Source organism: Sturnus vulgaris, chromosome 7 (genome assembly GCF_052056855.1).
Source record: "Sturnus vulgaris isolate bStuVul1 chromosome 7, bStuVul1.hap1, whole genome shotgun sequence".
NCBI classification, from domain to species: Eukaryota; Metazoa; Chordata; class Aves; order Passeriformes; family Sturnidae; genus Sturnus; species Sturnus vulgaris.
Window position 1 is genome coordinate 13,696,546 of NC_142249.1, and position 26,665 is coordinate 13,723,210.

The 26,665-nt window shown below is 43.6% G+C and overlaps 1 protein-coding gene across 1 annotated transcript in view; it reads left to right on the top strand.

Annotated features, from left to right (window-relative positions):
* Positions 1-25,324, top strand: part of PLCL1 (phospholipase C like 1 (inactive)) — a 181,802-nt gene extending 156,478 nt beyond the window's left edge. Inside the window, exons 5-6 of the mRNA XM_014879407.2 lie at positions 2,355-2,464; positions 23,401-25,324. Coding sequence (XP_014734893.2) covers positions 2,355-2,464; positions 23,401-23,583 — 293 coding nt within the window. The 3' untranslated portion in view covers positions 23,584-25,324. The remainder of the gene's footprint in view (positions 1-2,354; positions 2,465-23,400) is intronic.
* Positions 25,325-26,665: the final 1,341 nt, after the last annotated feature.

Below are 26,665 nucleotides of genomic sequence, written 5' to 3' on the forward strand. Positions count from 1 at the left end.
AAATTCCTCTGCCCAAAGCCTTCATCGTGTGCAGAGGGTTTAGGAAAGGGGCAATAACAAGGAATTGCAGCACCAGGAGGGTGTCCAGAAGGTATAATTTAAGGGCAATACTTTGCACCAAACTGTGCAGACTCTACAGCAGCATCAGCCACCTTTCTCCCCAGCTTGGTCTGTGCAGAGAAAAGAACCCATGGCATTTGCCTGGGCACTGGAGTCTTTGTGAGCAGATGTGTGTGGAGAATACCATGCAGTACCATGCCACCACAGGTAGCCAGTTTCATGCAGTTCCCCTCTCCTTCCTTCCCCCTGGAAAAAAAGAAATTTTTCAAGTGTGTTCAGTTTGCTGCTGCATCTTCTCATATTTTCATTTTTGTTTGCTTTATTAGCCTTAAAATTTCTGATTGAGAAGACAACTGGAGAGACATTAAGTGCTTTTCTGAAGCCCTGGGATTTAGGGAGAGGGAAGGGACTGAGAGATATCCCTCTCCGTGCTCATTTGCCAATTAGTTTGTTGCAAATGTTACCCAGGCAAATTTTGATGTAACACTTTTAATGTAGCAAGATGAAGCACTCAAAATTAAGAGGTGTCAGAGGTACAATTGCCTCTGACATTGTCCTTTGCCTCAACCCAGTGCTGCTTCCTTGGAACATATGTTCCACCAGACCTCTGCTCCATAGCCTGTTTTGGTGCGGGCTCTGTGTGCCTCAGGGTCCTGCTGGCACTCCCAGACTGGTTCTTGTGTGACTGGCTTTTGTTGTTGTTTTCTTAAATGTGCAGGCTTAACCCAGTGCACAGTGGTCAGCAACAGCTTGGAGGACTGACCCCACTAAATGCTTTCACTGATGTTGCTGCCTGCAGCTTAACAAATGTGGCTCCCTCTTTCTGGGCCAGTGCTGTATCCATGTTACAGATGGAGATGTGAGGTCCAGAGATAAAAAGTAACTACAAGGATGCTGCATGAAGGCAGGGCTGTCCACCTAGAGCTAAGATCCATTAGCCCTCTTATGTTTTTTCCAGGACAAAGCAAGTAACTTCAAGATTTTCTTTTGCTAATTGAAGTGAAATGATTTGTAAGTCAGTTGGCATGAAGCACACCTGCAAAGAAATCTTGCTTGGGGTGCAGTTATTTAGAGAATTTTCCAAAGGATATACTGCAGGAACTCAGCCTTGACAAGCAAAGCCTGTGAGTGGTGAAGTTTTGGAATATAAACTGTAAAGAGAGAAATCTTGCATTGTGTGGGGTTGAACAGCCTCAGTGTTACTGAGCTCTTGGAGTCGGTGCACAGGAAGGAAAACCAATGTCAATCTTGCAGAAGTGCTTTGGGCAATCTGTGCTGAGTGCAAGCCTGCCTTGGACTGTCCTTCAGCAACCTGCCAAGTAACTTCTGCATCTGCACTGTACAGGTGCATTGGCCTTTCTTTGATGTCATTTCAACAAAGCTCAAATTTGTGAGTGACATTTACCCTAAAGTGTTAAGGGAGGGAGAGCTATGAAACGACTGGGGATGAAGCTTGGTTTGTTCAGCCAGGATAGGCTTCAGATGCTTTGGAGTTATTTAGTGCCAGTTTGGCCTTTGTAAGGTACAAATTAAGGGAACACAGCAGTTCTTTTCCATTTTGTCTCTTAATCTACATCAGACTCAGAGAAATGGTTGCATACACTGTGCTGATCTTGTAAAATTAGTGGGCTAATTGGATACCTTAAGGTTTTTAATCTGCTCCCAGATTTCCTCAAGTTTTGTATCCAGCAACAGATCTGCAGGTGTTTGCCACAGAAACTAGCAATGAAATGCAACAGGGCTGTGGTTGGAAGTCCCAATTCTCCATGCTGCTGGAGTCCCAATCCTGTGATTAGAGTTACATGCTTCTGATGCAGTTTGTCATTGTGGAGTACAAGGGCTTTTCTCTATGTCTGATTAAGATTAATGAGGAGATATGCATTGGAGCCTGCATTTGCTGTGCTGAACAGGTATCTTCCACATGTGTCATACAGTGCCAAGTCATCAGCTCAAGGAGAGTGACAAGTGATTGCCTTTTGTCGCAGTGTTGGCAGCAGTGCAGGCTGCAGGCAGAAGTGCTGGAGCAGTGTCCATGCAGGGACCAGTGCCTGTGTGGAACCCCAGCCCTGGCAGGGAGAGCCACAAACCAAGTGGAAGCACAACCCCAGAACTGTATGTGAGACCTTTATTCTGGAAAATGTTCTCCCGTGATGCAGTCATAAAAAGAAAAGGAGGGGGGGAAGCACAGAAGGAGGTTGTAGGAAGTCCCAGCTGCAAGATTGAGAATGTTCACTCAACGTTTTAATAGGGAAAATCAATTGTGCATTGAGCGATGTGGCAATCTGTACTTTTAGGAATGGAATTCCATGAAGAGCTTCATAACCTTGGGACAAAAGAAGGTTTGAAAGGAAGAAAATTAAGCAAAGCCATTGAGAGTTTTGCATGGAATATCACAGTGCTGAAGGTAAGCCCAGAAAGTACCACTTCTCGTCTCTTATTAACTTTATAAATAAACCTTTGCTCTTTTAGCTCCTCTATATGTAGATCTTACAAATTCTGAAGAAACATGTTGTTCTTTTTTTAATGGGATGTATCAGTTGCCCGCACTTACTGATACTTATCAAATATATCAATTACACTTCTGATTTGAAAGCTGTGAAGGGAATTTATCTAAGCCTTGAACAGGAGAGGAAAGATGGCTTGTGATTTGTATGATCAGGGACATGGGTTTGGTTGTCTGTTCTGCCCCATGCAACCTGAAAGTGACCTGTTTGTGGTCACTGTATCTCAAATACTTGTTTTGTAAAATGAGAATTGGAGCATCTCTTTGGGAAGGGGCAGGAGGGGCTGCCAAGAAAAAACATGAGGCATATTGTAGATCCTGCAGGATTGTTTCCAAAGTGGAGCGCTGTCCAAACAGCTGAAAGGGGATTTTCACCCCTTCATGGGTGTGCAGGGACATACCATGGTGTGAAGTTGTTACTCACTGAGCTTTAGCTGCTGGTTTAGCATCAACCAGCCACAAATCATCATGGTAGCTGTGTGACTGAGCTGGGGTGGAAACAGCTAGGGACAACCAGGGATGGAAAGAGAAGAGGATTTGGTGGAGCCACAGCAGAAGACAAGGAGAGGGCCTGAGCCAAGCAAGAAGAGGTTGTTAGCATTCAACTCACAGCATTCACAGCCTCCTTTCCCACCTTGCTCTGATAGATCACACTTCCCTTCACCCTGTCCCAGCTGCTCCCTTGCTTCAGTTCCCAGGTTGCCCTGTCTGGCAGCAATTCCCTGTGACCTCCCAGTGTCTTTCCCTTTGCTGAAATCCAGAGCAAGCCAGCCGATGAAAGGGAATTTTTACTAAGTTCTTCATCAAATATACCCCTAAACGTAGCATGCAACAGCAGTAGGACAGGTATGTGTCAGCATTGTGGTGCTGGAAAGAGCACTTAACATGTCTTGAGCAAGAGAAGGAAAAAGGAATTGGGAACAGAGAGGCTGAAGGGCAGAAGTGGTAGGAGAGGCCATTGGTAGTAAAGAAGGGTTAGAGAAGACCAGGGTCACCTGTGGTTTCCTACATGCCTTGATTCACCATGAGAGAGAGGGAAAAGTGAGGAATGGAGTCAGTGTCAGCTCAGTTAATAAGACCTCTGATGAAGAGAAAAGTCAACCAGTTCAAACTTACAGACTTAAATAGATAACCTATTCCACAGAGAGCAATTGAGGTTAGTAGCAAGAGTCGTTCCCACCCTCCCACCCCCTCCCCTAAAGCACACTAGGCAGTTCTGAACATTAATTTGAATACCTTTAGCTGTGTTAGGTAAAATAAATGTCTAATGATCAGTCACTGTAAATGTTTTGATTTTTTAGATGTTTGTCAAATGTGAGGTTTGCACCTCTGAAGGTGACCTATGATTAATGAATGTACAAGTAGGGTATCAAAGAAACATTTTCCATGGAAAAGAATTGCTGCCTAGCACATATTGTCAACATACTGAAGAGCTTTTAAAAAATCAAGTTAAGGTCGAGGAATAATTTACTTGTTTCACTTGTAAGCCACAGCTTCTTTTCTGCCTTTCTCACACCATAAAATATTAACAGAGTTTGTGACAACTATCCATGAAATGCACATGAAACATCTTTTCATTCTGACTGAAGTCCAACTCAGGAATGACATTAGAAAACTGGGAATGAAGTTGTGCCTCAGATGTGTGATATTAAATTACCAGTAATTGTTCTAATTTTTCATCCCTTTTTTTTTTTACTTTTTTTTTTTTCTTTTACTCCTTAAAAATACTGTCTTTCAGTGACCCTGCCCATTACAAACCAGCATCTCCTCTTTAGCACTGAGTCCTCTCAGTGCTGGTGAGAACTACTCAGGAGGATTTGGTAGGAAGAGACCAACAATCCTACCCAACTCAAGCCACAGGTGTCCTCCCTGTGCCCAGTGGTGGGGTGCACTACAAATACATTTCACTAGGTGTTGTTATAGTGTTGTAAGAAAAGGAAAAAAATATCTCATAACATCTCACAAATGCATCAGCTGCGTTACGTGAGGTGAGGTGAGTGAATGGCTGATGAGAGAAAGCCTCCTTGTGTGCTCAGGGTTGTTGGAGGCAATTACATCATGCAGCAGAAGTCAGTCTGTGTGAGGTGCCTGTGAGCAATAGCAGGTATTATGTTGTTCTTGTGCTGTGAAATGATTAATAGTATTTTCCTAGGCTAGTGAAGCCAAGACATATTTAATTAATGTGTTTCTTTATAAAGACTCATTGCGGTAGGTAAGCTTTGAATAAAAGAGAAGATGCAATAAGGAATTGCTACTGGCAAAATCGTTAAATAGCTACAGACTGCAAGATTAAAGTGTATATTATAAAAATCCTAACTGTGGTCATTTGTCATGTTTAAAAATGCCCTAGGGTACTTTTTAGAGGTGAATCAAAATAGTATGTCGTTTTCTTCCTTAGCTTATATAAACTTAATTACATATTAGTAATACTCACTATAAGGACAAACTGTTGCCAGAAGGTAAAAATGTCACTAAGAACATGGATGTTATAACTTGGTGACAGTCTAACAAGTTAGCTTTGACATCAATATTTATAAAATGTCACTTCTTCCTCTTTTGGTTCCATGTTGTGTAAAACACTGTCAGGTTCACAGTCAGTAATACTGAGAGGCATAACGTAAGTACACTAGACAGAAGAATCATGCTCTCACAGCAGTATTACAGGAATGGTTATGATCCCAAATTCAGTTTCACTTCATTTTTATTTCCATGCAGCACCAGCTCTGTGTCATTGTTTTCCTCTTTCTATTTAACTGAGTGCCAGTAGAAAGCAAAGGTAGAGAAAGAAATTTTCTGTTCACCCCTCACAGATTAGGAAATGTTACAAACCCTTAATTTCATCCTACCAGGCATGCAAAGCTGCTCAGCTCAGCTGAGGCAATTGTTCTGGTGTGACCCTCTCTTGTCACAGAAGGTCATGATTCATTTTCGTGAGGTATTTCTTGTTTTTAAAGCAGATGACTCCCCATTTCCCAGAGCAGAGGCTTTTATGTACTTGTGTGGGCTTGTGCTTGTTTTTCCCCAGATGCTGGTGCTTTTCCTGCCTGCTCTGATTCCTGTGGCTCCTTTTGCAGTAGGAAAAGCTGGGAAAGAGGGGAGCACCAGAGCCTGGAAGGCAGAAGCTGAGAAGCCTCCTTGGTTGGGGCAGTTGTGGCTTGAGCTGATGAGTCCTGAGAGCTGGGACAAAACCGCTGCCCTCAGTGCTGCTGTAGAGCGTGGGGTGGTTTCCAGGTCAGGTACACTCACACGTGGGTGATGTCATGCAGAGCCAGCTCGGGTCTGCTCCTGGCCTTCTCAGCACAGCACAGAGCCAGCTGTCCCCTCTCCTGGGCTCTTCAGCCCACTCCATCAGCCTCTCCCATGGCATCTTGTACCAAGCGTTTTGCAGTAACTGAGGCACTCTTAGCGTCCGTCACATGTGCAAAGCACTGATTCAATGACTGCTATATGAGTTTTTGAGAATGTTTGAGGGAAAAAAGTTGTAGCCTGCAAAATTACTCTCCTTGCTGAGGAAAAACTGTCACAGACTGCCAGGAGGTTGATCACTTGAGCAAAGAAGTTGGGATCTGCGTGAATCCCGAGAGCGTGGGGAGTAACTCAAAGTTTGAGTTATGTTGGCTGTCATTCAGATTTATTGTTCTCATACAGACATGCTTTGACAGTCTGCAGGCAGGTTTTTCTGGGCTATTTGTGCTTTGGTGGGTCAGCACATACAAAGTCTAGAAACAATACCAAGAGGTACTTGTATGTTGATGGTAAATATCCAGATAGTTAATATGCCAACACGCCGGCTTATTTATAGACTAAACACGGGAAAAAGAAGATAAAAGTGGTGTTTACTGTTTTAGTCTTCTACTGAAGGGCAAAACACTCAAATGTTTGAGTTAATTCTGCTCTGAAATGCGCATGTGTTTTTAAATCTGTTTTTGCTGCCCATGATAAAATTTTGCCCCTGCTGTCCTAAGTCTGTCTGTTCTGTCTGACTAGGACTCCAACTATTAGTGCATGCCACAAGACATCAAGTGGTTACATTTTCAGGGATCGTTTCAGCTCTCAGCCATGAGTGTATCTGTTAATTATCCTGCATTTTAATTAATGCTGATTAGATATATCAAGAGAAGTTTGCCGAATGCAGAAGGCATACAATTATTAAATTGCTAATGCAGTTCTCTCTTTGGGGAGGCATCCACAATTTTATGATATGGTTGTGATCAATGTTAGCTCTAGTGTACTGATTTTATGCAGCAGAACTGTGCAGAAATAGCACTTTTAGGAAGAAAAACTACCTGTCAGACAGTGATTGATATTCTATAGCACCTTAAACAGAATTTATAATGATCTTTGGAAGAACTAGGTCCATTCCCAGCCTTAATTTAAGGATTATTATAGTGGTTATTTAATAGTGCTATAGTAATTATTATTATAGTTATTATTGTTATAGATACTATAATTATTATTATCAAGTGTTTTTGAATGGATACTCTACAGTATTGTAAAATCCTGAGATGTTTATATGGGTCTTTGCACATCAGTTCTTTTTCCTCCAGTTAGGCAAGAACCATGGCTTTGTTCCTTGGCATGCTGCAGAGTGGACAACAGAGCAGCACAGCAGCATCTTAGGAACCTTATATGTAATTAAGCATAATGGGAACAATATATTCTGCCACATATTTAATAGTTGCTGAAGGATTTGCATGACAATTTACACTATCTAGATCTCAAGTGAGAGCATGATGGATTCATGAGTCCCCACAAAGCTGCTGTGTTCTATGTAACATATATTTTATTCACTGTGTCAGGCTTTCCTCTGACCCCCAGAAATTCCTGATACTGTATCTCCCTCCTTTTCCCAGCATATCTCTGTAGACATAAGCACATTAGTGCTCAATTTGTGAAGCTTCAAAAATAGATGGAATATAAGCCATAGTGTCTTAGAAACAAATTCTTGTGATTTGCTGTCATCTTCTAACAGTGATAGTCCAGCAAGAGCAATAGGCAGGAGTGGTTTGTGTGGCTTGGAGTTTTCATGCCTGCCTTTGAATGCAGGGCTCACTGTGTTATTCCATATCAACTCATCTCATGTCTACTCATACCCATTTCGATAAATGTATTTTGAATGTGATTACCCCAAAGGTTTTTTTTCCAGAAAGGTTAAATATCTTTCCTGCTCTCTAGTCCCCACATTGTTTGCATTTGCTTTGCTGATGTAGTTCAAACTTTTAAACTAAGAGTAGTGTTTCAAACTTTTAAACCTTTCCAGACTCCGTCCCTGGCTACTTTTGAAGGATCTGCTGCCTTATGCCAAGATGTGCTCAGCTGCAGTGGAGATTATCTGAGCCAGTCAGTCTGTGATTGAGTGGCAGGTTTTACAAACGTGAAGAAATGCAGAGCTGTTCTAATAATTCACATAGTGATTAGATCAGCTTGGTCTCTTACATATGAATTGAAAGACAAAAAGGAGAAAATTAATAAAAAACAGCTGGCTTTCTGAGAGTGCTAGAGAAAATGTGAAGAGGGCCATCAAGGTCAACATCCATTTAGTCCTGTTAATACCGACCTGCTTACTTTGAAGCAGCTAATTTAAAAGTAGAGAGAAAGATGAGGGAGGAGGTAGATTTAGGTTTTTCTTTATTGTAACTGAGAAGGAGCCTAGAGAAGCCACACAGGAGCACAACTTGTTCCCAGGACCTTTGTGTACTCTGAGTGCAGTGGTGAGTGCACTGAAGGTCTCCCAGCTTCAGGGCTGGTTCCAGGACAAAGCCTGTGCTCCTGGCTCTCAGGAGAGGCTCCAGGGCTCTTCTGTGTATGGAGGTGTTGAAAGGTTTTTCTGGGATAGGGGATTTAGTCCTTTGAATGATCTTGAGTTACAAGTTAAAGAGGTAAGTGTTGTGCTTCACATGCCAAGCTGTTTTGATCAGTGTATTTTGCAAACCAAGGAAACCAAACCATGTGATTATTAGGCAGGATAGGCAGATCTTTCTTGTACCTAGCGAAGTGCTGTTCTCTACTGATTTGGTTGATAAAGGCCTCCTCCATAAATGGTGAATGCACTGGTTTTTGTTTGTTTTGCCCAAGCCCAAAGACAAGAACTAGGGCTCTTTAACAGACAGTCTTTGTGGATTTTCTGTTGTATCTGGTGATGGAAACTTCTCAAGTAGCTTCAACACTGTGTATTAGAGTAAAAGGAGTGTAATCCCAGTCCATCAGGAGTACTAGTTAATCAGCTGGACTATCCTGTTATTCTTGGCCCTCAGCCATGCTGCCAGAGCATTGCTCCAGGGAGGATGTAGTGAGTGATCTCAACAAGTACAGCATGACCTCTCTGGGTACCTGGCTATTCCCTGCAAGTTTTTGAAGCCCTAATGGTGTTTCTGACAAGGTCTCTGTTTTCATGGCCAAGGAAAATTCTGAGACATGAGTTGGATTTAGAGCAAGCTAAATATTTGTGTGTGTTTAAAATATATGTGAAGGCCACCCAGGTACTTAAATCTTCAAATACCAACTGCTGGCAATAGCAGGGACTAAGCAGAGAACAAAGATTACCAGGGTTCACAGCTCTTGATGATCTCCTTCATGATCCTCTGAGTTTCTGTAGGGCATGAAGTCCCAGGATAGCCTGACAAAGAGAAGAGACTTTGTCCCCTGTTAATCAGTTATTGCTGGGGTTTTGTCAAATAATGCCACAGGAGGAATGTTTCACTAACTGGCAAGGAATGATTGTCCAGACTTTCAGATCAGGCAGAGTCTGTGTTTATTTGTCCAGGCACAAGGACCCACATGGGCCTGCACTTACCTGCCTGCAGTGCTGGTGCTGGTAGGAGGAGCAGCACTCACCTCCCCATGACACACAGCCCCTGCAGAACCAAAGCAAATTAATAGTTTCTGTTCTTCCAAGGAGCACACACAGTTTTCTCTCTTTTCTCCAGTCTTTACCACCTATTTGGGTAAAAAAATAGGACTGGAAGGGTCTGTGAGAAGCTGAGTAGTTTCTCCTGCTGATAAATATTTAGCAGTTGTAGATCTAAGCTCTGCTCAGATATTTGGCATGGAAGGTGCTTGGTATGAGGCTGTACTGTTTTCCATGGTGATACTCAGTACCTGGCAGACCCAGGGACCCAGCTGGCTGTTGGGGAAAGAGCTGATAGCCAGAGTCATCTGAGCAGAAATGTGTGTTTCTGCCCGTTTTCTCACTTCACTCCTTCCTTCAGTGCCAGGGAGGTGCCACCTCCTACAGGTGTATCATAATGGTGGGTTTAGGGACAAGATCCTCCTGCAGTCACTGTGGTCCCAAGTGTATGACAGAACAAAAATGAAGGGTCACTGAAGTTCATCCAGAAAATAAGTACTGTGAAGTGCCTTCCTTTGATATAAGCACTTTTTTTTTTTCCCCCCTGCGATACAAAGTTCTACAATTCAGGTCTAAATATTACTCCTTCAGTTCCATTGGGATGGGTTTGTATTTGTGCAAAGGCACGTGCATGTTTGTATTCAGGAGGTAAGACAGGCCATCAAATATATGTGCAAAACAACAGTAACTTTAACACAAAAGGAAGAGATGAGAAAAATGAAAGGTGGTATGAAAATCCCTGAGTGATACCTTTCTGAGTTCTTGGATTTGACTAAAATAAGCCAGAGATGGATCACAAGCAATCTTGTGATGTCTTTTACTTGAAGTGCTGTGACAAATTGCCAAAAGCCATGAATCTGCTGCTAGGGTGATGGGTGTGCATACAGGGTGAGATGCATCGTGCTGTGGTGGGAGACAGGGCCAGGATCGTGTGGGGTCACTGTGTCTGATACTCCATGTGCCAGGGCCACCTCAGCAGCATGGGCTTTGAGCCCAAACAAGGGTTGGCACACTGAGGTACTATGCATAGAAAAACACTTTCAGTGTCACTTCACAAATGGAGGCTTTTCAAGATGTTTGAAAGGCAAAATAGATGCCCAGCTCTCTCTCTTGTGTAGGCTGGCAGCTCAGCAAAGCCCTCTGCTTGGTTGTCTGTCCTACCTCCATTACCACTCTGTGCCTCACTGTCATCTCAGTCTTTACTGTTTCTTCTTCTCCCCAGCCTCAAATCCCATTCCCTCTGCATTGGCCCAGTTTTAGCATCTAAATCATGCCAGTGTGGGGGGGCGAACCACATGTGACCCCCCCTGCCTTGGTTTATACTAAGCTCTCCATGGCTCTAATGCTGTCCCTCAGCAAGATGCAGTTCCTGGGAGTTACTCCTCTGTATTTTGTACCATCTTTGCTCTTAGGTAGCTGTGTGGGACCAGCACTGCTGTGCTTGTGCCTTTGGGGCAGACCCATCACAGGCTGAGCCCTATCTGTGCTGCCCATATCACTCTTCCCTACCAGCCTGGCAGGGATTTTGTCACCTGGGTGTGAAGGCCAGCTTCTCCTGAGGGGAAGTGTCATTCAGTGCAAAGACTGTGCAACTGGAAAAGTAATTAATAATGTTCAGGTGGAATACAAAGAGAGTTTGTTCTCTGAAAGCTGTTTTGAGCAGCAGCAAGATTATCATCTATGAAGAGGTTATTTGAAAAATCAGCAAGTAGAGTAACAAATTTCTTGAAGATGCTCATCTTTTGAGGATAAGTAGCTACTCCTGCACGTGTGTGCTTGGGCAGAACTGCAGAACAGTGCTGGAAAGTTGGTACTACTAAGGGGAGGCAGTGGGAAGAGGAGGGGTGTTGTGAAGGAAAGGTGGATGAATGTAGGTGGTTCCCTACTGAAGGAGGATTGCTCGGGTATAAAAACTGGGTCAGTTTTTACTGACTGCTCTCAGGAAGAGACAGTGCAGGCAGAAACTGCAGGTGGCATAGGAACTTAGGCAACTTCTGCCACCACCCCCTCCCTTCTCTGCAGCCGTGACGTTTTTATCTGAGACACGGATATTGAAGACTGCTGTACGTGCAGTGGAGTTAATTAACACAACCTGGAACACATGGAAATTGGGAATCTAGTTTGTGCCAATCTGACAATGTGACCTTGTTCAGAGGAATTAATAAGGCTGTAATGAAAGTACGATTTTCTGCAGAAATTCACACGTTTCTTGCTTCTATCTGTCAATGGCTGTACTAACAAAGAACAAGAGAAAACGACCAGCTGCCTCTGTCAGGTGTTCTGGATTGCAGTGTAACCCAAGCCAAGCTGCCAGGGCACTGGTACGGATTTGCACGTGGCAAGAACATTAAGAGAAAATTGCTTGTACATTGCTTTTTTTCCCCAGCATTTGCTTATTTTTAAATCTGTGTAGTGCCATTCCCTGGGATCTGTAACTGGGGCTCACCTGAAATGGTTTTGTTTGAATGGCGTGTGATAAGAGGTTTAACATCTTCTAAAAATTACTCTTGTAATATATTTGGAGCTCCTTACAGCTCCTGTCAGCAGATCACATACAGTTTCCCAGAGCTTACAAATGATGACAAGCTGACTGCCCCTTTTGTTGTGTGAATTACATGCCAGCATCTACAAAACCTGCTCCCTGGGGGGGAATGGGTATCTAATTTAAGATAGTTCCTCAGGGAGCTCAGGAGGTGATGAAAGCTGCTGATTGCTCCATTGGAACTTCTACCTCTGCAGTTGCTAAGATGGTGTTTGGGTTTTCCCTGGCACAGCCAGTGGCCTCAGTGAAATCCAGGCATGCATTTTATAATGGAGCAGTACCTGGCCCTTGTGTTTGGCCGAAGCTGGGGGCTGGCATGCCTCTGTGTGAATGCCAAGTCCTCACCTTCTCCCTCCTGAGCATTGATAGAAATCCTCTCTCCACATGTCAGAATGTGCATAATGCAATTGTTAGCCGAGACCTTTGATGACTTCTGTATTTGTATTTTGTATTTGAGTGTATGAGTCATGGGAGCCAAACTCTGAATCCAGCAGGGAGTTATTTGCTGGCACGACCTTCCCTGTTTCATCGTGCCAGTCTAGATTCCATTACTGCCTCCTGACATTGAAAAGTCCACCACTACATATTCTGAAGGTTGTGGTAAAAGTAAAATGCTCTTTAACTCAATGGTGGTATTGATTAATTTTTGTTGTCAGGAGCAGTAGAAGGCTGTGGAGTAAAGACTTCTGCGTTTACATGTGTGATTATTGGAAATATGGGTCTGCAGGGAGGGCTGGAACAGTGAAAAAGCCACAAACTGCATTAAGTGAAAGTTGTGGATGTTCAGTGAGACCAGGCATTTGCTCTGCAGTTATTCTTCCCTAGAGCTTATGGTAGACCCCATAAGCCCTAAATGTGGCAGGCATTTCAAAAAACCTTGCATGGGAGCTAGGGAAATCAGAGACCCAAGTACCTGTGGGTGGAAGTAAGCTTTACTGTAGGGACTGGATTGGGAAACTGCAATCTTGTTTTTTGACAGCTGCAGTCTTCTCTTACCTAGGTCAGATGAATTCAAGTGTCAAGTGAAATCTGCAGGAGATAAAGGACACTTTATTATGGGTCATTTCCCCAGGCACAGGTGGGATCCATTTGTGGAGAAAAGCGGAGACAAAACCAGTGATTCATGTGTTGAGGCAGCTGCTATTTATTTTTAGGTCACAAAAAGAAAAAGATGGCATTTCTGATGTCAGAAAGGCTATTAGGTGAGAGCAGATAGACTTAGAGGAGTAAGTTAAAAATGCCTATTTAGTAGCTCTTTTCTCCAGTACCCTCTGTGTTACAGATAAGACATAGGTCTGGTATTGGCAGGAAGAGCCTGACTGATAGGCTGTGATTGCTCTGAATACTAATAACAGAGGTGATAATTACATTTAAGTTCTCACTCTGTTCCGTGGGTTCCCACTCAATCGGGTGGTGACCTAGGAATGCTGGTGTATGTAGCAGTGGGGAGGGGCTGAGCCACATGAAGGCACAGAGAAGCGCTCCAAAAAGTGTTTTTACCTTTTCAGGCATTGGTGGTGGTGGTAGTTGGACAACCTGAGTGGCCTAATTTAGCAGTCTGGGATAAAGGGGCTGGGACTGGAGGCTGCCAGCAGCAGCAGGACAATTTCCTTAAGAGGATAGCTCAGTGGTCTGATGCTGGGTAGTCTAAACTCATCTTCTCCAACCTTCCCCAGTAACTGTGGAGGTATTATTATAGCTATCTGTAATAATGGCTTAAAGCTGAGTTCAGTTTGGCTGAAAAGCCTCATATTTTCATTGGCATAGCATTGTAATGGATTGTAAATTATGCTTATTCAGATTCCCTCATTGACATTTTGGGGCAATGAGTTTGTAAATAAATACTGCTCCTATACTGCACGACTAATTTTTGTGCTTGGCTCACTCAGTTTGCTGTGTGTTTCCATTCCCATCCTTCTAAAAAACAGAAACAGAGGCTTCTCACTTCCACCTAGGCCTGTTTCTGACCCCTGCTGATTTCCTCCTCCCCTCTCAGTTGCTTCCTTTCAGTAGCTCTCTGCCTGCTGGGTCAGTCAGTGTTCTGCTTACAAAAATAACCCTATCCACTCCTGTTTGTACTTGATTTCACATCTGCACTGGGAAGACAGGACTGGGATTCTCCCAGGGGAAGCAAGCCCTGTTAGGGTGTGGGGCCCATGGCTTCTGTGCCCACAGGAGCCCCTTTAACCACTGGCTGGCAGAACATAGGCAGAGAGGGTGGCTCAGCTCTGCTTTTACTGAGCTTGCTGTCCAGCCTCACCAGCAAACCTGCCTTTGAGTGCAGGGCACCAGAATGACAGGGCTGATTCCTGGACAGGGGTGAAGCAAACCAGAGCATTTGCACAGGGATCCTATAAAAACCTCTTCCCTCCTTCCTACTAGTTCGACAGTGTTTTGTGTTACTTTTTTCTTTTGGCACTTAATCCTTATGTGACTTGGAGGCTTTGGTCTTAGCTTGGAGCTTTCTGCTGCAGCATAAAGTTGTTTGTGGCCTGTGCTCCTTGTGAACAGGTTAGAAACTGGTTGCCCACAGCTCCTAGCACGGAGGGAGGAGAGGGGTGTCTTGTCCCATGTGGGACAATAGGAATAGGGAGCTTGGATGGCTTCTGCAGATTCCCATGGCCCAGTCAGCTGGTGGTGTTGGCCAGCAGCCAGCTCAGCAGCAGCATTTGCAAACCACATAGTTGCTACGGCACTCGTGCTTGTGGCAGGCAGAAAGGAGCAGAGCCTTAGGAGCTGCGTGTGAGAGCAATGCTGAAGGTGCTCTATCCACAAACACTCTGCTGTGACTGGCACAATTTGATTTCATCTTGATTAGATTACTTCAGTTAGCATTAAGCACAGCTGTAGGTATTTTTTTAGCTGGTATCTCCAGCAATTCAAAGGAGAGCAGGGACTGTGTGACATTGCTGCAACACTCCCTCTCTCCCTCCCCTCATCAAAACCAGCCCAGGTGCGTGTTGTCTTCAGTCAAAACAGTCAGCTCAGAGTTGGCCACTAAACCCTTTCCAGGTTCTGATGAACTTAAGGGACATCTTGTGGCTACACTGCAATGAAGGGACATGATTTTGATGTTAACTGTGTGCTTGCAGCCTGTGTGTCTGAGTCAGCGCTGAGGGCACCAGGGAGCAAGGGGTGCCAGCCAAATGTTTTGCTTGGGCGTTGCCTTTCACAGGTCTTTCATTAGCTGCAAAACATCTCTTTTCCTGCAGCTAGTCCTTTTACTCAGAAGAATCAAATGCAAAAAAAAAAAAAAATTGTGCACGTTCTGCCTCCTCTTTCTTCCCCTTGTTTTGTTTTTCTGGGACTGTCTGGACTTTACTGGAGTTACTAGTTAATGCTGGAACTGGTACCTGTGAGAAATTGGGTTTTGTGATGAAAGGAGGACTAAAAAATAAGTGCCTGGACATACAGCTTCAATTTGTATTTCACACCTGTGTATCAAAAATAAACAGTACCCAAATTTTTTCAGAGATGTGGGGTTTTCTTAATATTACTTGTGCACTCCTGGGCTTCCAGCCAGCCCTGTGATTTTAAACTTATCACCAGAAAAAAAGACACATTCCTAGCATGGAGAGGTTGACAGCAAGAGTCTATACATTTGTGGCTGTGCTTGCAAACTGTCTGCCTGATGTTGTGCCTGAGAGACACACAGGCAGCTGAACAGCTCAGCACATGGCTAACATCAAATTAATGGCATTATTTCTAAAAGCAAATTCCTGCTGCAGCACAGTTACAGTCAATGCTCGCATTCATTGCTTTTGACAGCCTGATATAACATAATTTAATTTAAATGCCCATGTGAGACAGAAGCATAGGCATTTATTTTAAAAATAAAAATAAAAGTCTGCTCTTTTTATACATAAAATTCCTTCTTGAAGGAATAAATTAGTAGCCATACAGTGCAATTGATTTGCAAGAGCCCCTGGATTTCAGTGAAGAGCTCTTTTTAAAGATCAATAGGGAAGGCTGTAGCATGAGTGCATTTGTCACTTAGGTGCTCAAACAAATGATTGTTGTTAATTCTTTGTCAGGCTTTGATCGAGGGTTTCGGGGGGGGGGCACTCAACTGAGTTTGAGAGCAAGCTGGCCATGTATGTCCTTCGCCTTTGTCTTGTTAGGCAAATTCTGTAAGAGAATTACAAATACAGACCCTCTTTCCTAAGTTGCCATGGCTGCACAAAGCAGTGATATTCTCGTGCTGGCAAGGCCAGCAGCCACAATCAGAAGGTTTTCTAAGTATTTTTTCTTTGGTAATTACCTGACTGTTCTCATTGAGGTTCTCCTTGTTTGTTCATTTCCACATCCCAGGCTGCTCTCAGTGTTGTGTTTGGCTGTGTCACATAATTTGGGAATGTACAAGTAGTGGATTGGCAGTTTTGTAATAACTGGGGAGCCTCGCCCAATGTGGTGGCTGTCTCTTGGTATTCAGCACAACCTTTCAGATTTTAACTGCACCTTTCCAACATCTGGAAAAGAAGGCAAGAAATAATATGAGTGTTTTTCAAGGGAGTGCCATACCAGCAGAGACAGACGGCGTTCCCTCTTCCCAACCATTTATGTCATGCCACTTGCTTTGGGATTGACTGCTTGGCTGTGCAATGAACCAGCCTCCTAGAAAACCAACCAGGCTCTTGGAGAACAGCTGTGTAAATCCCTTTACATCGTTCTCTCCAATGCAGACCTTTGGGGTAAGATGCAAATGGCAAATTAAATTAGTGTAAAAGTTCTGGGTTTTGCATGGGATGGCCTAATATTGAACAACTGTCAGATTGGGAGTTTAAATAAAAGTAATTAAAGTCAGATGGAACTGGTTTTAAGGTAATGTGAATATTGTTTTAACACACCACATTTACATGGTTAGCATCAGGCTCCATCCCTGGGTCAGACTACTCACCTGCAGTCACATATCCACTGGGTGTGTACAGCCCATGGTGTGTAATGGCATTAGGGCCATTCTAATTTCTGCCTACTTTGTTCATTATTTATGTTAAAATTCTATTTATTGTAATATATTTAATAATTTTATTAACTTCCTCTGTGTCCCTTTGCAATGGTATCTGAGTACTGAGAGAGATCTGTTTCTCAAGAGGACCAGGCTGATCTACTAGAACCTGCTGGGTGCTTAGGACAAGCCATGGCTGAATGGGCTCTGTGCAAGTGCCATAATCCAGATTCCTGCCCACTTTCCCTTGAACTACTAAGAGACCTTTCTGCTTTTACATGGGACCAGATTGTTTCGGAGTTGCCTTGTGAATTTTCCCAGCCACCTGGAGTCATGCTGGTGTTGTTCTCTCTTCCCTTACAACTGGTTTCACTGAAAAAGAGAATGTGCTTTGTGAATGGTATTTGCAGAGATAGTTGCTCCTTAGCTCTTGTCTCAGCAGTTGTCCTTAGGTTAGGTGCTTGCTGGCAGGAGGCTGCTGACTGGGATGTGGCACCTTAGGACTGAGTGTCTTGGTGAGGCAGTGAGTGCCCTCAAGGCCTAGAGTGCTTCTTGCAGGTGTTATTTTGTTTTCGAGACTCGATGGGATTTTTTTCCCTGAGTAAGGAGTAAAACAGTTGGGACATACAGAGCAGTCAGGGCTGGTTCTGTGCTTCCCAGTGCTTTTCCTGGGAAACGGAGCTTGGGTTTCTACCTGCTCAGCCCCCTGTACAATAAGAGACAGGCAGGAAAGCCTGGAGTTAGCATCCACAAGGCTGATTCATGAAGGAAATGGAGAAAAGATGACATGATGAATAATTTTAGATACAGAATTATTAGGAGATCGTTCCTGTTGGCTGTCCATCTCCTCCTCTTTGTCATCATCCTCAGCCTTGTTCTCCAAGGCATCCCAGCTGCTGGCTACAGTGCAATGAGCAGACCTGCCCTAGAGCTCTGACCTTGCTGCTTGGCACAACCTTAGATAATTTCGTCTGTTTTTTATTGTGTGACCTTGTGTCAAAACTGCACACAATAATCTATTCCACAGTAGTTACGCTTTGCTGCTCTTGCTTACAGAGATTTAGCACTTTATATATAATGGTGACTGCCTTTCCCTAGGTGGATGTTTTCTTTTCCATCCATCTCAGATTTGTTCTCTACGTGATATAATTGATTCTCAGTTGTTTCCTTCTTGCAAATTTTTGCTAGGCTCTACTTTGGGAAATGGGAGAGAAGGTCTCTGGCTGTCAGTAACATGCTGATATACCAAAATGAGATGCTCAGTTTGATGTTTGAAATCACCAGCACATCCTGCAAAATGTGATGACTCAGGTCCCAGCGAGCACTCGGTCAGATCGCCTCATTTACTCAGTGTCAAAGCTGCTGCTGGTTTCAGCCAGGTAGCAGCAAACTCTTGCATTTGTTTTACAATGGGTTAAGTGAGAAGCTCTGCCCAAAACAGAGACCTTAGATGATACACCAGTAGCACAAGGAATTCCATTTAAGTGCCATCTTTTATATTTGTGGTCTTTTTATTTTCCTGTCAGGAAGTGAATTTCTGCTGTGCAAGGGTTTAAAGATAAATTGGGCAAGTAACATTTGGACCCTGCTTTTCCTGTGGTGTAACTCATTTTTGCAATCCTTTATTTTTCAGTGTGTGAAAAGTGATTATAGCTTTGTGTCTAATCTTTGTGTACAGTAATTTTTCATGCCAACATGTGCATTATGATCTCTGTCACAGACAATAAAGCAAAGCTGTTGACAAACTATCTGCAGTAATAACGAAAAGGGTGGGTTTTTACAGTCTGCATTGATTCAGCAACACTATGTTTTTGGAGTAATCTGTTCTGAAATGTGAATGTGTCATAATCAAATCAATTGTTCCCACATTTAACTTTGAAGGAGGCATGGAAAAATATCTGCTTTTTGTAACAAGTTTAACATAACAGTCTAATCTTTTCATTAATGATTTCCTACCCAAGATTACATTTTCAAAGCCATATGTGGTCATTTAATTGTGTGCCTCCTTATTAATATTAAACACAATTAGTCCTACTATGACACTTTGAAAATGCACCCCTTGCAGCAAATACTGCCTCCACACAGAGTATCCCAACGTGAGAGCAGCTCTCCAGCATTTGGAGTCCCTTGGCACAGATTGTCAGTGCTGTTACCGTGCCTGTGCTGCCCCTGAAATGTGGAGTGGCTTGGTGCTGGCGGCTGTGTCTGGCTTTTTCAGCCACCCGCTGGCATCCACTAGCAGCCTCTGGAGATTTTATTTTGTGATTAAATAGTAATGAGAGAGCTTGATTCTTTGAGAATAAGTTAAAAAATAACAGTAATATCATGAGCATGATGTGGGATGGGTGTTAAGGCTTGTGTTATTTGTTTGTATTTACTCAGCCCTTGAGGATTGGAGAGAAAAGCTCCCATAATGTGCTGTCAGAGAATGTGTCTGCTCAGGAGATAAGCAACTGTCTGCTTTAGCAAGCAGCAGATTATAAAATGGCTTTCACAGCTACTGCCTCAGCCTCCCTGGAAACACAGCCAGTTTGGAATGCCAGGAAAGCCCCATTGCTCAGCATGGGATTTTCTGCTTCACCAGGAGCAGTGCAAGGTGCTCGCGTGGGGCACCTGTCAGTGCAGTTCACTCCTGCATGGGCCCAGTCTTTGCCTTCAGGCTCCTCCTACATCCCCTGGTGCTGGTGTGGGAGCTGCCAGCACAGAAGCTGCAGGTGCTGCCAGTGCCATAACCGGGGTCCTCAGTTCTGAGGGTACCCACAGCCTGGCCTGTGTGTTGCAGGGTGTTTGCTAGAAAGCACAAAACCAGTAATTATTAGTGTACATGCCCATATATTTATATAGAAATATACATGCAACATGTATGCAAGAAATAATATAATGAAGTTGAACACAAAAGGGTGCCATGAACCTAACCCAGCTTTCATTTCCCCAGCCCCAGAGTGGCTTGCTGTTGGATATAGAACTGTCACCTTGACTCACAAAAACTTTGGTATTTGATTTGGAAAAAAACAACTGAACCTACAATTATATGGGATTTGTCTCATCTGTAGCCATTGCCAGTGTCTTTCTAGAGCTGCTTGTGCTTCTTAAATCCATTCATGGCTTGTCATGGGAACTGAACGATATTTAAAACCATGTCAGATTATGGGTTTTCTAAGCAGTATTAACGTGTCAAGGTAAAGGCTTATAGTCTTGCAGTTGCTTGACAAACTGCATTATTTGTTCTGAAATGTTGATTTGTACTGAGGCTCTGCAGTTGGGTGTAGTTAGGTGTGTGAAACCTGACTTTTAATGTTCCCTAAGGCTAAATGAAAATTGGACCCCTTGATCAGTTTTTGTTAGAACACATGATTCGTCTCTTCTGGCTTAATTCACTGTCCTGCCAAATGCTGAGTTTAAACTTTTTCACGAGTATTTATTTTCAGAAAGGCTGATGATACCAGTACCAGAAGGGAGATAGATGGATAGATGCTGAAGTGGAGTCTCATGGTCTCTCCTTGTCTGGAAGAAAGATGCTTTGTTTGTAAGGGCAAGCAGGATGGTTCTTTGCACAGAGGTGATCACAATGATTGGTTTGTGAAGGTTGTTCCAATGCAATCATGCTTGTGAAGTTTACTCTAGCTTCTATCCAGTATTTAGTTTGTTAAGGTGTTGACACAATTTTGCCGGCATTCTTCTTAAGTGGATTATGCTCACAGCCAGTTTTTCAAAGCAAGCAGATGGCTTTTCAAACAGAGCACGCACACAGATTTTTTTTTTAATGGTGTCTCTAGAATTATGACAGCTCTGTCAGAGAGGGCTAGTTTGTCGTTAATTTTCTCATGACAGATGATTCAAAATAATCTTAGCTTCTTCATCTTGCTCAAATGAACCAGCTGTTTAAAAATAAAAAACACAAGGAGACTAAGACATAAATCAATTGGCCTGTACATGAATGGAATTGCACTATTTTGATAAGTCTACTTCTGTTTTTAGATCACTGTAAAATAAGAATGTCTTCAAAATATTGGAAGTATGCTAGGAGGCGTGTGTTTCTTCTTGGAACCTGAAGACATGTTGTGCATTGCCTCAGACAAAATGTGTAATCTGAATTGCCTGGTTACTCAAATGTGAAACCAGAATATGTATAAGGGAGAGCAGGTGCTTGACACTTTCACGTGGGGTGTGGAGTCCCTTGGCTTCTGGGGACTTCAGATGTGAGTCTTGGCTGGGCAGACTCAGGCTCTTGTCCTCCAAGTGGTGCATTTAATCCCAAATAGTGTCCATCCATGCATGTGTCAGAACCTGGACAAAAACACACAGTTGTTTCTCAGGGGTCACCCTGAGAAATATTTCCAAGCTTTGCCCTCACCCTGGAGAGGGGCTGCTTCTTGCACTAAGGCGATTTTTCTGTTCTTGGACATGAACACACAGTGCCAGGTTTTGGCTTAGAGAAGTTAAGGCTGCAAAGCATGGTCACACTGATTTTTCCTTGTTTGATGGTGAAATCTTTAGTGTCTTTGGTCCTGTGCACATAAGAAGTAGCAACTAGGGGTATTTCATCCTAAACCAAATTATTTAAAACTGCGTTTGTGCCGTTTGAAGAGATAGAACCTTTCTGATAACATTACCATGTCATTAATGACACATACTTTATGTGGCAGTGTTGTCCCTGTCCCTACAGCACTGGCACTATTCCTGTACCATTTGCAGACAGGGAGGCACACCAAGGTGGGGCAGGTGCTCCAGGCAGCTCTGGGGCTCTTGAATTCCTGCCTACCATCTTTAACCATAAGCAAAACCTCTGACAGGAAAGCAAGCTCAGAGCTACAAGAAATATCTGCTGCATAAATTATTCTTGTTTTGTTTTTTCACACCGTGCCTGCTGACTGGATCCCAAGCTCTTTGTCTGTGTATTCCCATAACTGTCATGCTGCCGAGACACAAATCCCTTCAAAAGAGTTTCATAGCAAATAGCACAGAGCTGCTCACACAGTCCCAGTGCTTTTTGTTATTCTCACACTGAGTTGTATTCCCAGCATCTGGATGGCGATTTGCATCATTCAGCAGGGACAAATTTGTGACACCAGGAGATGAGGCAATCACGTTCTCAGGCACAGGCTGCTGTCCCTGGATGACGCGAGGTCCCACGTGGTGTTTACCAGTGCTGCAGCCTTGCAAGCCACCATTGTTTCTTGGTTGTGACCATTGTGTACAGGGGTTCAGGCCCTGTGAGTCCAGTGCCAGGCGCTGGCAAAAAGGGAACTGTGCTCATCCGTGTAGGATAAATCCTTCCTCCTAGCTCTGGGGAAAGGGAGGGTAGAGATGCTCCCACTGCTAGAAGGTGTCACACTGTGACTCATCCAACACATTTGATCTGTTTTGAGAACCCAAGGAGGGGCAAGTGATCAATCACGCCTCCAGTGAGCCCAAGGTCCTGCTGCAGTGTCTGTTGAATCCTGTGAGGCCCATCAAAGTATCTGTGATTTGCAGGAGATCAGGCTGGGTGGCAAAGATCTGAATGTGACATTTCAGTCGGTGGGGGTATTCCTTATGAATATGAGTGTAACCAGCTGCAGCATGTGCTGTACTTCAAGCTGTACTTGGGGTGACATTAGGAGAAGAGGAGCTCAAGTTCTTACTGATACTGAATTTTAATAACCAGATGCATCTCCTGGCTTTTATTTATTTGTATCCTGTAGCTCCAGAATTTTGTTGCTTCATGGCACTTGAGATATCAATATTGCATAAATATTCATTCTGGCATTTCTGAACCCCAACTCCATAATACAAATTTCATGTAACACATTTTTCCTGATTGTTACAAATTGGATTGACGTCCTGTTAGTCACCTTATGTTTACATGCTCTGAGAAGATACAGAAGCAGTGTGTTGTTTGTGAAATCTCATTCCCATTTGTCTTCTTAAAGGTCCCAAACAAAATAGTTCAGAAAGATTAACTGGAGAGCGATAGGATGCGTTTCACATGGGCACAACTTGGCCTGCTGTGTTCTAGGAGGGTCCAAGGTTGGGTATCAAATCCAGATGCAAGGAGGGGTGGGTTATCAGAGTCTCTCAGCTCCTAAGGGACCCCTGGCTGGGAACACACAGCCATTTCCATGTGGGATCTGATGCTAGGGAGCAGGGAGAGAGCAGTGGCTTGGGGAGAGGAGTGCCATGTGCCATCACGGCCCTGGCAGGACCTTGCTGTTGGCTGTGGAAGAGGAAATGCCTTCTCCCACAGCCTCCTTCAGTTCAAGCCATAATTGCCTCCCAAGGGTGGTGACATGGAAGTGGGAGGAGTCTGGTGCTTGTCCAACCCTGTCCAGTGCTGGCTGCTGCCTTCCTCACTCTGCTGGCACCAAACTGCAGGAGGGGCTTCAGTCCCATTTCCAGAGGGCAAAAGTGACTTGAGACGGGCCCTGAGACCTGTAGGGACACAGGAGCAGTATTGCTGCCTTTGGTCCTGAGCGATGTGTGTGCAATCCCTGACTCTCTCCTGCATGTCTGTGCATCCCCAGGGCCAAGGAGATCTCCTGAAGAACGCCAAGAACGAAGCCCTGGAGAACATGAAGCAGATCCAGCTGGCGTGCCTGTCATGTGGACTGAGCAAAACTGGGAGCGGGCAGACGGATGCCAAGGCCAAACGGTGCCTGGAGGCAATACAGGAGAAGGATACTGGAGATGAGAATGGGAGGCTGTGAGGAGAGGCTGAGCTGTCGCATTTGTCACAGATTTCAATAACTCTAAACTATTTTTTTAAAGCATTTAAAAATTCACACAGGAGTGCCCTCTACAGGGTGTGATAGTATTAAAATCCTCACAATGTCAGTATTTTAATGCAGTTAATTTATCCAAGTTAAACTCTGGTAGTGAGATTTCTAATGAAGCCAAGCTGTCTGTATGCAAGTGCGTGTGTGTGTGCGCACATGCAAACCCTGTAGACACCCTTTCATGCATTACATTAGCCATTTGCTAATTTATTCCTTTGTCATCTTTGAATAGGCCTGCTCATTCTGAAGATCAAAACAAATTGAGAGCACTTGTATCAGTTTTGGGCTTTATTTTACTCTCCAGCTTTTATCATTTTACTTATAGGTTACATTACTGTTATGCTGTTTAAACAAACAAACAAAACACAACAAATATCACTGACAGCTGTTTTTGTGAGGACAAGACTGGTGGTTTGCTGCAGACCTTGAAGGTGATTTTTAGTGAACAATTACAGTCAAGTAAACAGGATATTAAATGGTCAGAGTTGCTAGGTAGATTATCAGTAGATTTGAGGTGTATTTTTTGCTGAATTTAGCAAACTGCTCTTCAGGGTACACCCGGACAACACATACTAATGTAAGAACTAGCTAATTTAGTTTATTCCAGCAGAACATTGCTACCTTGTAGATCTGCAAGACAGTTACAGTCTTTGCTGATAGGCATTAACCTGAGTAGTAATGATCATAGCTAGTCAGCCCTGTAATTATGGGGAGAGCTGTGAATACCCTTTGGTGGTCATGAACTCTGAAGGTGACCTTCAGGCTGTTCTGAAACACCCAGTGGTGCCAGTATTAAAAGGAAGGTTTTCCAGATTTCACAAAATGTGAGCTTTTAGTGCAAGACGTGCGAGAGGTCAGACCTTGCTTGCCACCTTCTGTGTAGATGTTGGTGTCAGCTGGATGAAGCAAGCAGGCTCTGTCCTTATGATTTTATGGTTAAAATCCTGCTGTGCTAGAGATTTAAAAACAGGGCTGAAGAGCTGCTACAGGTGTAGTGTAGAGAAATAGCTTGGGGGAAAACAGGGTGCCAGCGTTTATGTGCAGCAGCTACAAATATCCTAACACAGGTTGTGTGTTTGGGGTACTTCTGAGAATTGGCTGCCTCTTTGTGCCACTGTAGAAAGGAGACAGAGAATGTCCTGAAGCAATGCATCCTCGTCCCTCCCAGTGTCCAGCCCACGTGTGCTCACAACATTCATTTCAATCGTTTAAGTACTGTGCTTGAGTGGAGTATTTGTGTTACCTTTAACAGGACTAAGTGTTTTATGGTTATAAAGAAGACTATATTTATTTAAAGCATTGCTTTTATTTTTAAAAGCTACTTTTTAAATTAATTTGATTAACAAATATGCTAATTTTCTGAACTTAACAAAAAGTAATTGCTGAAAGTTTGATCATTGGAAAATCTTATATAGCTATTGTGTTAAGTTATTTTTGACTTCTTAATAACACTATTATGTTCATGTTGCACATTACTGAGAGAGTAAAGCTATGAAACAACTTTGACCTATGATTTTGCAGTGATTTAACACATGATCCTGGATAAAGGTGGGTTACAGTGGGTAAGTTGCTTGAGAGAAGGTCCTGCTCTAACAGCAGCTGTGTTATTGCAAAGATTGTAACTCAGGTGCCTTAAATACCATTTCAGTAAAATTTGCCATACTTGTTCAGATCCAGCCCTAAATGCTCTGTTTATCTCTCCATTAGATTATGAGTGTGTGTTCAGATTGCACTGAGGTCTGGAGAAGTGTCTTTCCTGTTTCAGGCAAGGCACAAAGCCCACATCAGTGGTGTAAGTGTGCGTGTTCATGTTTTGCCCTCTTGGGTTATGTTTTTACAAAAACAACACTTTACTACTTACAGTTAGGGACAATGGAAACTGTTACCCCAGCATCATCAGCTGCAAAGATCAGCCTTTGGAAAGCATCCCTCTCAGAAGAGAGAGGTTGCTTCAGGAAGGGTGAGTGGCTCGACTCTTGGTGCTTCATTTAAATCTAGAAATATCTTGATTTTCTCAGTCTAAAAGGCTGTCCTAATGTCTGTACAGGAACTGCTGGCAAAATACCTTCTCTGATGTCAGGAACAAACAACCATGAAATTATAGAGAGAGGGGCTTGCTTTCTGTGCTCACATGTACGGGGGGTACTACATGGCTCTCACACTGGATGCATTAGGAGAACCCAAAGTGGCTGGATGGAAATCCCATAGCATGCACACACACCTTTCATGCCATGTTTAGCATTCATGTCATGCCCTGTGCCAAAGTCATGCATTCTGTGCCAAGATACAGGAGTAGAGAATTTGAGGCACCCTGGGTTGCCCCAGGCAGCTGGGAGTATTCATGATGCTGGCACCCAGAACCCTGCAGCTGGAGCAGCTCCACCCTTCCTCCTGCACCAAGAGAGGGGCTGGCAGCAAAAGCTCATCTCACCTTCCTCTGAGCTCCTTTGAATTCACTGGGAGTGGAAGTGAATGATAAAGTGGCAGTTGGTGTTATAAAAATTCATCCTTGAGGGAGAACACATGTTAAAAATCATATCCAGCATCAGCAACAAACACACACAGGGGACTGAGTGGCTCGCCTTTTTGGGAAGTGTTCCGTGGCATGCCTGGCTTCTTGTAGTGGAACACCAGCCTTGTCTGAGCCCTCTGCTGGTATGATTTGCTTGATGTCCACTCACATGAATGGGTGGGTATTACCTGTATCACTTCAATGGAAGTTATGTCAGGAAAGTGTTACAGGCATTTGCAGTTGTTTACAGCATAGTTGAACAGCTAGAAATTGGAGAAGCTCTCAGGGACTGGTGTGGGGAGCTTCTGCCAGGAGGAAGCACAGGAGTGAATCTATCTGGGTTCTCTCTGCCATTGAGTCCTCCATCTTTACAGTATTTGTTTTCTCTCTGTTATTCTCTCATCTGTAAGGTAAGACTGATGATGTTTTCCTTCCCAGGCACAGATTAATTACACATTTCTGGAAAATCTTTGAGTTTGCTCTTGCTGTCAGGAGAACAAC